Here is a 14,150-nt window from a genome sequence, read left to right on the forward strand (position 1 = left end):
TTTCTTTTACAAATTTGTTGATCTGGCGACAGGTGCCTAGCAGTACAATTTTTCATAACTTTTTATAACGCCTATTTAAAATAAGTGCTTAGATGAAATATGCTTTCAGTGTATAAAAAATACTGCTCGCTAAGAACATTCACTTACAATTCTCAACGATGTAACAAAACTTAAATGTATGCACCTACATAAATGGTAGAAAAGGTCACTGTACACTGGAAGGGTGAAGAGTACTTGCCGTGTTTTGCAGTTGTTTCTTTGTGAGGAGAAATTGAAAAATCTCACCGAGTGATTTTTTTTATGTGAAATATATCAACACGACGTTGTGTCGATAAAAGTTCAAAACTCCGAGGCTTGCCGACTTTTATCGTTGAGTATTCATATATTTTATATCAAAGGTTGGTTGGTTGGTTTGTTGTTTAACGCCGCACTCCGGCTATATGACGGCGATCTGTAAATAATCGAGTCTGAATCAGACAATCCAGTGATTAATATCAGATCTACGCAGATCTACGCAATTGGGATACGGTGACATGCATCAACCAAGTCAGCGAGCCTGACCACCCGATCCCGTTAGTCGCCTCTTATTGCAAGCATTGTCGCTTTTTACGGCAAGCATTGGTTGTTGAAGACCTTTTCTAACCCGGATCTTCACGGGTACCCGATCTATTAAGTCACCTCGTACGACATTGTTAATGTGTCATTTATGAAAAAATAAATACTTGAAAACAGAATTTTGGGTATCCTTATATAATCTGTTCTAACATACTTTAACCCCCCCCCCAAAAAAAAAACAACAACAAAAAAAACCAAAACAAACAAACAACACTACCCGCTACACACGTTGATAAAATAAAATTACAGAGACATGACTCGGGTCAATTTTCAGCCCTATAGCAAGGGAGATTCAAATCATTAACAAACTTACTTTATGAACTCGGATGTACGGGTATAGAACCTAGCAGTTGCGATTATCTTTATCACAGTAACACAAGCCACTCATCAAAAAAAACCACCGTGAGTGAGCTTGGCCTCAGTAGCGCTGCTTTTAACAGTATTCCAGTTACACCAGGGCCGGTCATCTTAATGTAGGAGGAAAGCTCGACGTGATGAAGGTCTTAGACGTTTACTATTTTGGTATAACCCAAGAGCGCGTGCATGGTGCCGACAAACAATGAAACAGTCGGAGCATACCGGGTTTCAAACTGGAGATGAGGGCACGGGTGGCCCCGCCATCTAAGGCGCCGCGATTCGCTGTGCAGATTTGCGTCCCTTGGACAGGCAAGAACCCTTTGATTGTGGGTTCGAATCCCGATTCGCCCCGATTATGTTTCTAGGTTTGTCAGCACCATTCCCGTGCTCGTGGTTTTCACGGAAGTGGTAAACGTCTGAGAACTGCATCACTTAGGGGCTTTCCTCCCACATTCAGCGGACACGCCGTGATATGACTGGAATACTGTTAAAAACCCAACTCACTCACTAACACACTCACTCAAACTGGAGATCTAAGGGACGCAACTCTAACCCCCCCCCCCCCCCCCCCCCCCCCCCGGTGGGCAGTCAACCATAAACTGTAGAGCTGACACAAAATGAAAATGAAGATCTCCAGTACAGTTTTAACTTTGCATATTCTGACCCTGGATCCATCAGGTGCTGTGGACATATTCTGACCCCGGATCCATAAGGTACTAAGTACATATTCTGACCCTGAATCCATCAGGGTGCTGAGGACATATTCTGACACCGGATGCATCAGGGTGCTGTGGACATATTCTGACACCGGATGCATTAGGGTGCTGTGGACATATTCTGACACCGGATACATCAGGGTGCTGTGGACATATTCTGACACCGGATACATCAGGGTGCTGTGGACATATTCTGACCCCGGATGCATCAGGGTGCTGTGGACATATTCTGACACCGGATCCATCAAGGTGCTGTGGACATATTCTGACACAGGATCCATCAAGGTGCTGTGGACATATTCTGACACAGGATCCATCAAGGTGCTGTGGATATATTCTGACACCGGATCCATAAGGTACTAAGAACATATTCTGACCCTGAATCCATCAGGGTACGGTGGACATATTCTGACACCGGAAACATCAGGGTACTGTGGACATATTCTGACACCGGATCCATCAAGGTGCTGTGGACATATTCTGACACCGGATACATCAAGGTGCTGTGGACATATTCTGACACCGGATGCACCAGGGGCTGTGGACATATTCTGACACCGGATACATCAGGGTGCTGTGGACATATTCTGACACCGGATCCATCAAGGTGCTGTGGACATATTCTGACACCAGATACATCAGGGTGCTGTGGACATATTCTGACACCGGATCCATCAAGGTGCTGTGGACATATTCTGACACCGGATACATCAAGGTGCTGTGGACATATTCTGACACCGGATGCACCAGGGGCTGTGGACATATTCTGACACCGGATACATCAGGGTGCTGTGGACATATTCTGACACCGGATCCATCAAGGTGCTGTGGACATATTCTGACACCAGATACATCAGGGTGCTGTGGACATATTCTGACACTGGATCCATCAAGGTGCTGTGGACATATTCTGACCCAAAGTTCTCATATGGACATATATATCATACCAGATGGGTCTGATATTGTGACATATATCACACCAGATGGGTCTCATATTGATATATACCAGCTGGGTCTGATATTGTGATATATATCACACCAGATGGGTCTCATATTGTGATATATACCACATGGGTCTCATATTGTGATATATATCACACCAGATAGGTCTCATATTGTGATATATATTATACCAGATGGGTCTCATATTGTGATATATATTATACCAGATGGGTATCATTTTGCGATAAATATCACACCAGGTGGTTCTTATATTGAGATATTTATCACACCAGATGGGTCTCATATTGTGACATATATCATACAAGATGGGTCTCATATTGTGACATATATCATACCAGATGGGTCTCATATTGTGACATATATCACACCAGATGGGTCTCATATTGTGACACATACCAGATGGGTCTCATATTGTGACATATATCACACCAGGTGGTTCTTATATTGATATATTTATCACACCAGATAGGTCTCATATTGTGACATATATCATACCAGATGGGTCCCATATTGTGACATATATCACACCAGATGGGTCTCATATTGTGACACATACCAGATGGGTCTCATATTGTGACATATATCACACCAGGTGAGTCTCATATTGTGATATGGATTATACCAGATGGGTATCATATTGTGATAAATATCACACCAGATAGTTCTCATATTGAGATATATATCATACCAGATGGGTCTCATATTGTGACATATATCATACCAGATGGGTCTCATTTGTGATATATATCATACCAGATGGGTCTCATTTGTGATATATATCATACCAGATGGGTCCCCATCTTCTCGAGGCAAGGGAGTTAACTGACGGTAAAAGTCCACTTGTCTGGGCTCTATCGTACTGCCACCAGTGGTCATTATGAGTTATGCCCCTTCTATGTCCCTCCTATTGACCAGATCAGATTTCATCTCTCATATCATTTACATTTGCTTCAAATAAAATGGTGGCACCCAGTCAAGACGATCTGATCGCTCATCAAAATCTATTTTGTTGTAAAATAATGGGTCGGTCTTTGTGAAGTGCATCTAATCACATGAGCACCTTGATTAAAAACTTGAGAAGATTTGGAAAATATATGTTGATGCAAATCCTGCAATTGACCGAAATCTGCATGGCAGTTTATGAATCGGATGTCAACATTGATTGGACTATGCATAGACTCGGTAGTCCAGCCAAGAGATAATTCCTTAATTTCACCCTAGTTTAGCATGGGTGGAAACTGGACTTTTACAATCAGTTAACTCCCTTGCCTTGAGAAGATGAGAGAAACTGAAGGTTCATCATTCTTGTGTACCATGGAGTTAACATACACAAATATCACTTGGAACTACAAAAGCAGCAACATGTGAAAATGGTTTATTGATTGTTACATATGGCAATAAGCAGGTCATATCCATGCATTACATCTGGTGTAATGAATCCTCGTGCTTGGGTAACACGTTCTACTATTGTTGATTTTGCAACTACACAATAATACTTCATTCTAAAGTATTTGGCACAAGACGTGAGAACATGTCAAACTAAGTATCAATGTCAGACAGTCCCTTAGAATATGTGCTCAGGATATGTGCTCAGTTGGGTATAATTCAACAAATATTAACCTGTAAACATTATGGGTATTACCCACGGCCATGGCACGCAAGACTGCATTACAAACAATAAGATAACAATGCTGATTAGATCATGGCCCTGTTCATATGACTTAGAATATATAATAAGACACACAAATATCTTAACAGGATTGCTGTTCATTGCAGTCCTAGAAATTCATGATGATTTTTCATTGGTCGAACAATATGACCAATTTGACTCTAAGCATGCTCAGAGCATTGTTCAACATCATGTTACACAGTGCACTTGTCAGTCTCAAATCGAGGAATCGCCACAGCAACTGTCTGATAGCACTGTGCGCTTGTCAGTCTCATATCCAGGAATCGCCACAGCAACTGTCTCATAGCACCGTGCGCTTGTCAGTCTCATATCCAGGAATCGTCATAGCAACTGTCTGAAAGCACCATGCTCTTGTCAACCTCATTACAAGAACCACCATAGCAACTGTCTGATAGCACCTTGCTTGTTTTCAGTCTCATATTACTGGAATTGCCACAGTAACCATGGTAACTATCTTATAGCACCATGTTGTCTTCCGTGACATGTAATGGGCAGCAATTCATGTAAACTACCGAAATCCAATCGGCACAATGTTTTTCCATTTCATTCCCAAAAGAAGGAATCAATGACAGGTCAGATGAAGACCATCTCTGAGGAATGGACTAAATTCACTTAATTTATCACAGATGATGAAAACTATATTGTCAATGGCTCACAGTTCAATCCTGTTTCACTAGCAGGACAGAAATAAAAGACAGAACAGACACTAGCCAAAGGTACATCACTGATGTTACAGGGATGGTCTGAAGGGTGAGATGTTTTCAGATGACATCAACACCGCAACATGCTTCCATGGCTTACAGTTCCAGATTTGAAATCAAACATTCAGTTGAAGTCTCTTCTAATGTAATGCACATCTGTACTGGTCCCAGAGTGCATCATACTCTCATTGCTCCAGAACAGCTATGACTCCACAGAAGTTGGCGTCTGCTCTTCTCCATCTGCCTTTTGTCTCCTCTGCTGCAGAATATAACCAATCTTGACCAACCGGCTCAACTTGTCAACCAGCTCCTTCTGCGTTTCACCTAAATTAAGAAAAGACAACCTTGAACCTCGTTCTCCCAAAATAAAAAATTATTAAATTCAAACTGCAGTAAACCTTGAAATTTAATCATCACCATTATGCATTTTGCATGGCTGACTGATATTTCATATGTAAGAATATGATAAGACATTATAGTACACAAAGTGACATATGGCATCTGAGGCTTACTTTTTTTAACAGTAACAAACTAGTACTAGGTTCAAAATATGAGAAACAATCCCATATGTAAACTGTAACCAAACATCGCCATGACACCCATAAAAATGTCACAGTGGGTCAAATAATAATACTGAACTAAAAAGGTAGGGAATAACAAATATTTTGGGAGATATTTGTTGTAGTGATGACTGAGCACATTTCATAAACAATATTGCCCAATGTATTCATGATGCCTGACATTTTTGTTTAGTACATTTTTATGATTCAGGTGACGTAAATGTTTTGGTGACTGAAAAGTTGCAAACTTTGGACTCCAACCTATACTGATGCACCTCTTATCTCATGAGATGATAAATGACAGCTCCCCAATACAAAGAAATGTCGTAAGGTCTTCTATGGGCTATGACTGTCTTATCCTGCCTAGAATTCTTTTCTTTTTAAGAAACCTTTTTTCACTTGTCTTCAAGATTTTGTAACAAGTCCTGCTTGAACATAGCAAAAAAGGTTACTATGTTTACATTTTCAGTTGCAATTTGTAGTAAAATTGTAGTCAGATTTATTGACCTCAAATGCTACCAGTCAATGAGAACTACTATCACTGGACATGCTAGATATTTACACGTTTTCAGCCCAATTTAGTGGTCTCAGGCCAGCTGACTAACATGACTTTCAAAGGCTGCTTACCCTTGAAATGTTTGTGGAGAGATGGTCGGAGGTTCAGGTTGAACCGGAGTCTGTCAGGAGCGACCACCAGTCCGTCCACCTGGACCATCTCCAGGACACGCTTCATCTTCTCCACAGCATGGTCCGTCAGTCCCTCCTCTCCAGCGTCTCTACTCCTCTCACCTTCAATATCTCCCTTTGTAGCACACTCTGAAGAATTCAGAGTTTCAGTATGATCCTTTCCATCACCTTCTGAAAACTTCGGAGATTTAGTGGCAACAAATTCATTTGCAGTATTTTCTGAAAATACTGCTGCCTCCACAGCTTTCTGTTGACTTTCATCACCTTCTGAAAACGTTGTAGTCTCAGCAATTCTCAGTATATTCTTACTCTTAGAGCTTGGATGATTAGATGTAGCACCGAGTCCTTTAATCACTTGTTCCATCTCTTCTTTCTTTCTTTTATCCCCTTTGTGAACAGATTGACTTCTTTTTCTCTTCTTTGTTTTCCTCTCTACAGCTTCATCAGGTTCCACACTGCCCCCATTGCACAGATCTGTGCCCTTAGTCTCATCCTTGACGAGCAAACTGATTCCAGGGTCAGTTTCCTTGATTCTCTCTGAAGTTTGATGTTGATGGCAAGATTCATTTGTCACTATCTCCAAGTCATCCTTTACTTTTGCGTCTGACCTTCCAGCTGATTCAGCTTCCTTGACCTCAGTCTCTTGGCACAGAGGATTTCTTTTCCCAGGCTTGTGATGACGCAGAGGAGGACTTCTTTCAAGAACTTTTACCATTTGCATTTTGGTATCGTCCTTTTGTGCCACACATTTATTCAAATCTTCTGAACGCTTTGGTTGTTTCTCTGATGCAGCTGAAAACTTCCTCCCATTTTGATTCTGAATGAAAGTTTGCAGCTGCAAGTCAAGCTCTGCAAAGATTTCAATCTCCTTCTCAATACTATTGTTAGATGTTCCAGGTGACCCGTCTTCTCCTCCATGGGGCAGACCACTAGAGCTTGAATAATCTGTATCAGAAGCAGACAATCTTTCACCATGGCCACAAGTGTTATGAAAGTTAGAGTTCGAGCTCTTGTCAGAATTGTGCTTTGCTAATTTATCACCCTGTACACAAATAGCTGGGTGGTTATATTTGTTGGGAACTATCAAATCTCCAGGGTCTTGCAGAACTGTAGGCTTACAGCCTCCATTGGTCAGGTCATTATCAACTTGTGTATCAGATGATGATTGAGAGCCTCCTGAACAGACTGACCCAAATGTGTCAGAACCCATGGCCTTGTCTTCAGCAGGGGTGTTACTGGTATTCTGTGTTGCCTGCAACAATGGTGAGTCTTCTTCCGTATCACCGCCAGAGGCCTCACCTTCAGCTGAGGTGTCACTGATACTCTGTGTTGCCTGCAACAATGGTGAGTCTTCTTCTGTATCACCACCAGAGGCCTCACCTTCAGCTGAGGTGTCACTGTTAATCTGTGTTGCCTGCAACAATGGTGAGTCTTCTTCTGTATCACCACCAGAGTCCTCACCTTCAGCTGAGGTGTCACTGATACTCTGTGTTGCCTGCAACAATGGTGAGTCTTCTTCTGTATCACCACCAGAGGCCTCACCTTCAGCTGAGGTGTCACTGTTAATCTGTGTTGCCTGCAACAATCGTGAAGCCTCTACTTCCGTATCAGAATCAATGGCCTCGTCTTCATCACTGTTACTCTGTGTTTCCATCAACAATGGTGAAGAATCTTCTTCTGTATCAGCACCAGTGGCCTCTTCAGAAACGTTCAATCCTCCATCCATACTGGAGTCATCTCCAGGCACAACTGATCCTAAATCATTGCGGGGCTGATTGTCACCAGTCACTGGTCGAACCTTGCAGCTATCACCTTCAGTTCCATCTTCCTCACCACCAACATCGTCATCAATAGCTTCAGCAACGCTGGCCAGTACTGACAAGGAACTCGGGGAGTTTGACTTGTCCAAATGACCATGAGTTACAAGTTTCTTGTAGATATTGGTGATAACTGGACTGATCACACTTGGAGAGGTTATTGACAGCCTTGTTGGTGAAGAAAATGGAGTGTCAAGTGATTTTGTTAGGGATGTATTAGATGGTTCTGCTTCATTTGTTTCACTGGATTGAGACATATTAAAGCATATAAGGTGCTCTAATCCAACTCCAGAAGTATCTGTGTTGTCAGTTTCATCAACTAATGGTGTCACTCCGGGCGTTGGCTCTGTTCTGTCGGCTTCATCAACTAATGGTGTCACTCCAGGCGTTGGTTCTGTGTTGTCAGCTTCATCAACTAATGGTGTCCCTCCGGGCGTCGGCTCTCTGTTGTCAGCTTCATGAACTAATGGTGTCACTCCAGACGTCTGCTCTGTTCTGTTGGCTTCATCAACTAATGGTGTCACTCCAGATGTCTGCTCTATTCTGTCGGCTTCATCAACTAATGGTGTCACTCCAGACGTCTGCTCTGTTCTGTCGGCTTCATCAACTAATGGTGTCACTCCAGACGTCTGCTGTGTCATGGATTCTATGTTTTTAGCACTCTCAACAGAGCAAGCTTGAGAATGGTTTCCACTTCCTGACTGTTCAGCATTAGTTAAACTATCCACTTGAGAAACAGTTAAACCTTTTTGGCTCTGATTTAAAGAGATTGGTGAGCCTCTTTCTACAGGAGTACACAATTCAGATCTCCCTTCCGATATACCAGAGTCAACACTCTTTTCAGAACATGCTGAATAAGGGCTGATGGTTTTCAGGGAGTCCATCAGATTAACTCCACATGGCGGAGTTACGTTCTGGTTCTCTTTCTTTTCCTTGACAGGCGATACCACCAACATACAGTCCTTCAGCTCATCAATCAGACACAATGCAGTACATTCATAACGTTCTCCACTCTCACTCTGGACCATGATCACCTCACCACCAGGTTTGGTCACATGACCCATCTTGCTTGGTGACAAGAAATGTTTTCTCTTTGGTGATCCCAAAGAGTCCTGGAAGAAGTCGACAGGCATGGAGAGAAGATTTTCCTGTCCATCTGAGACATGATTGTTATCCTGCATATCAGAAGAAGAGACAAGTGTTGGTTCTACAGTCCTCACGTCCTTGCACACAGTCGTTACATTTGTTGTCACATCAAGTCCTGGCACAACTTGAGGCTGAGTTTTTTGTTCAGACATGAGTTGCTGTAAGTTAGAACATTGCTCAAAGGAAGAAGCCTGGAAACTCTGGTTACAAATTGAACCAATTGGATCACTCAGCCCAGTTTTGTCCAAATCAGTGGTATACGGACTCGTATACGCCACATCTCTGATCTCCTCTGCAGCAATACTAAGGATATCAACCCTATTCTGTGCAACAGTTGGTTGTTTCATGACTCTAAACACAAGTCCACTTTCACTTTCATAATCAGTGAAATTTATGTTCTCCTTTGCAAAATAATTACCGCCAGGAATCTGTGACATCTCACAACAGAAAACTGTCTTGGCCGGCACTGCTGGTCTCCTTTCTACTGAGTTTCTCCGTGTCAGTAATGAACGGCTTTGAAGTACAGAATTAGAGGGTTTTGCATAAGTGGTTGTATCTCCCTCAACCACTATCTGACTAGAAGCATCCAAGTTCACACCCATCTGTTCAGTCCTCCTTTGAACCAAAGTTTGAGTCTGACTTGGGTTTCCACTATTTATAAAACCACCTCCGCCAACTACCCTCTGACCACCATTTGCATCAAAGTTCAAACCCGTCTGGTCATCTGTTCTGGTCCTACTTTGAGCCAAAGTCTGAGATAGATTGAGGTTCCCATCACCTTTCACTCTGCCTCTACAAACTAGTATTTGACCCGTCGTTGCATCAATTTTGACAACCATCTGGTCTGGTGGCGTTTCCCTAACTTGAGTTGCACTTGAGTTTGTTGTCCTGACTTGACTGTTGTGTACCTGGTATTCACATGAAGGAAGTGCCCTGTTAGGTTCTGTCAAAATCTTTTCGGTCTCACCACCCTTGTCATCACCCAGAAACTCCTCCACATATTTTCCCTGGGCAATCAGCGCGAGTACCTTGTTCTTCTCCAGATACTGTGTGTTGTTCATCTGGCCCACTGAAAAACAAGCAATACATCTCAAGTTCTGCACCGAACACCAAACCCGGCCGTTCACAAGTTCCGGAGGGTACGCCCGTCTCTGGAAGAAGTGACACACCGGCAATGGAGCCTCCATGAAGCACAGATCCAGACTTTTGACAAGGCTTACAAAATTCTCCCATGGAAACTGGTAAAGATGTACCACAAGGTGCCGACAATTAACATATGACACGTCTCCTTTACAGAAGGCTGCCACATTTTTCTCAGCAACCTTTATGTGTCCCACTTTCACATTCTGCATTTTCCCGTCTTCTCTGACCATGAATGACGTCTGCTCCATCTTCTTTGTCTTGTTCACATAATTGTTGACCTTGGTTATCTGGGGTTGCGGTACACTTGGTGACTCGTTTGCTTGAAAGCATAAAGCACATTCATACCTCTGAGTTGTTGCTTCAATTGGTCTCTGTTCCACTCGTAGACACAGGGGGCAGACGTAATCTTGAGTCTGGTTCAACTTGGACACCTTGGGACATGAATGTCCGAGAGCTAAGCTGTACCAAGGACACTGAGAGACTGCAGTGTTGAATGCATCTTGCTGCTGGGCAGCTTGAGTTCGGTATATCCACCTTAAGTGATCTAGTGACACTAACCGTGCATTCTTGGAGTCTTTCACTCTTCCTCTCTGCTTCAGGAATTCCACTTCTGTTTTAGCTAAGGGAAGCAGACGCGACTGACTTCGCAACAAAGATGAGAACCTTGTGAAGTTGTGTATCATATTTTTAGATTTCAATTCAGAAACACTGACATAAAGTTTACCATTTCTTGAAAATGAGGCCAGCTGGTGTTCTCTTATTATCACTGAGCTAACATGAGGAAGCCTCACTGGTAATCCTTGATAAGAAATAGTACATGCTTTAGCCATGTCCTCCGTGAATGTAGACATCTGACAATCACAGTAAGGCTTGAGCACCTCTTCCTGTACTTCCTTTGTCTCAACTCTCGGAGCAACGTCTATCTGAAGCAGCCTACCCTTTTCAGTGTGGTCACCACAAGGAATGGGTTCAGCTGGTGCTGTTAGGATCAATCCATCAGCTACGTGTTCCATCACTGGCTGCTGGTGATGTGACACAGACAAGACGGTTCTAGTCTGACAATCTCCATGTTTTTGTGTTAAGTCATAATTCACGAACACTGGACACTGGGAATCACTGTTGGCATTATCTGTAGTATCATTAACACCTCCATCACCAGACGACGGTACAGAGAGTCTGCTTTTCGGAAGTGTAATCCTTCTTCCACACAGAGTATTTGTTTGTGCTAGTTCATTGTTTTGGAATGTGTTCAGGCAACTAGTGCCAACTTCACTTCCTGCTTTTCCATGGACATTATATGGATATCGACTGCTAGCTGTAGGGTTCACTGTGGTAGATTTTACACAGTCTACTTTTGTCTGTGGTGGTTTCGAGGTCTGAGATACAGTTGATATAAACGTCCCAGGCATTGGAACATTATACAGAGAATACTCACGACGCTTTTGTTTTTGTCTTGAACGTACAACGATGGGACCATTATTTATCTTTAACATAAACGTATTGCTACTATCCCTATCTGGCACCAGCGCAATGGTTGGAGTTGTATGGCTGACCAGCATGCCTTTTTCCTTGACAGCGTTCTGTTGATTCTGACTGCATACTTTAAAATGTCCACTCCTGTTCTTCCCACTCAAATCACCTGCTGTGTTTGACGTTGGTCCATGGTCATATTTTTCTGAAATTCTATCCTCAAGACGATTGCTTCCAGACGCCAGAAGATCAGTGTCACTAGCCATGTTCTCAGATCTATCGGCACAAACTTGGCCTCTTCTAAGTGAGACAGTTCCAGCAACACTCTCGGAACTGCCGTTACAAATATTACTCAAACCATTAGGGACCTGCTTTTCAGGGGGACAGCCATGTTGGACTATCTGGCACGAGTTGGCATCAAAGTTCAAAACTCCATTCTCATCCAGTCGTAATGTGTGAAATTCTGTTTCTGGGTTCTGGCAGACGCCGACATTGTCACCAATCATTGATATGACCATGTCATTCTTCAAAGGGTGTCCACCATTGGTTGACCCCAATGAGATGGAAGCCCCTGAGTAATGGCTAGCCATCTGTGTGTAGGACTGGTTGTCAACATAGCTAACTATGCTCGCTTCTCTAGCTGCACCTGCGGACATCTTATCGGGCAATCCGTCTGGATGTGGCACAGTTTCATCCTCGTAGGAACATCATAAGAGTGTCTGAAAAAATAAAAATAGGCCTGTTACTATGGTTACTAAATAACCAATAGCCAAAGGTCGTCATAACAGTTTAGAGTGAGTATGGTTTTACGCCGCTTTTAGCAATATTCCAGCAATATCACGGCGGGGGACACCAGAAATGGGCTTCACACATTGTACTCGGAATCGAACCCAGGTCTTCGGCGTGACGAGCTTTAACCACTAGGCTACCCGACCGCCCCCATAACAGTTTAGAGGAATTTGATGTTTTGAAATGATACTATGAACTGTGTGCAGCTTAAGTGATTTGGAAGGTAAACATGCTGTAGTTTCAATACTATAGATTTGATGGTGCTCTATTGAATTTGGACTTGAACTTGCAGTGTGAGGTTTCAATTGTTATATTTAGCATTGTCAAATCTACAGGTAAATATAGCTCCACAGTGGAAACAGTTTGATTATCATCATTGTACCATGATAAAACTCAAATATGAATTCTTTGGTGTCTGCAAAGATAACAGTGAAACAGCATGGGTTGAGTCCAATGTTTAAAAACCACTCATAATGTAAAAAATATAATTTCACAGAGATAAAGAACACAATCTTGCAAGCACTCTGTTGTCTCTCATACACTATCTTACGGCTCCATCATGATTTCTTCCTAAAATATACTGCAATGAATGCCACAGGAATTAAATTGAACATTATAGTAAAATCAACTCTGACCTACAATATTAGTATTTATTACATAATCTTATTTCCAAATGCATAGCGACAATGATTTAGAAAGACATATGATTAGAAAAGCAAAAGTTTCAGCAGTTATGCGAGGATCAAATCATCTTCTTCAAAGAGAGGTGATTATTGCTTAACACATTGTATTCATGTAGATTGGTGCTTGAACCACTAAATACTAGCTTGGCTGTGCCAATACTTTACCCTATGAGCTGTATAAACCAGCAACATTTGGTATCCAAAGTGCATGGAGGTATATAACAAAACAAATACACATTGCATTGACACTGTCACATCACTGATTGGCAGGTTTTAGTTGGGCATGCAACAATTCATTGAAAATACTGAAAATTTAATGTTTAACATGTTTAACGCTGCACTCAGCAATATTTCAGCTGTACGACAGCAGCCTGTCAATATCAAGTTTGGACCAGACAATCCTGTGATTCATATTGTGAACATGGTGAACAATGATCCAGGCCATTGGGGTACAATGACCAGGGTCACGGGTGGCCCAGCCGTCTAAGGCGCCGCGATGCGCTGTGCAGAGCTGCATCCCTTGGGCATGTTGGGCACGCCAGAAACCTACGATTGTGGGTTCGAATCCTGGTTCGCCAAGATTATGTTTCTAGGTTTGTCTGCACCATACCTGTGCTCGTGGGTTTCACCGAAGTGGTAAACGTCTGTGACCTGCATTACTTCGGGCTTTCCTCCCACATTAAGCTGACACGCCGTGATATGACTGGAACATGTGGAATACTGTTAAAAGCGGCGTTAAACCAAACTCACTCACTACAATGACCATCCTCCTTTAAAAGTCCAGTTTCTACCCTTGCCGGACTAGACTGGAAT

The 14,150-nt window shown here is 42.6% G+C and overlaps 1 protein-coding gene across 1 annotated transcript; it reads right to left on the bottom strand.

Moving 5' to 3' along the window:
• Window positions 1-4,049: 4,049 nt before the first annotated feature.
• Window positions 4,050-12,567, bottom strand: LOC139453030 (serine-rich adhesin for platelets-like). The gene is made up of 2 exons (XM_071234657.1): window positions 6,230-12,567; window positions 4,050-5,366 (listed from the first exon to the last, which is right to left on the bottom strand). The coding sequence occupies exons 1-2, from the start codon at window positions 12,519-12,521 to the stop codon at window positions 5,245-5,247; spliced, it is 6,414 nt and encodes a 2,137-aa protein (XP_071090758.1). The 5' UTR covers window positions 12,522-12,567; the 3' UTR covers window positions 4,050-5,244.
• Window positions 12,568-14,150: the final 1,583 nt, after the last annotated feature.

This window comes from Haliotis cracherodii, unplaced genomic scaffold (assembly GCF_022045235.1).
Source record: "Haliotis cracherodii isolate W230 unplaced genomic scaffold, xgHalCrac1.p SCAF_9, whole genome shotgun sequence".
Classification (NCBI taxonomy): domain Eukaryota; kingdom Metazoa; phylum Mollusca; class Gastropoda; order Lepetellida; family Haliotidae; genus Haliotis; species Haliotis cracherodii.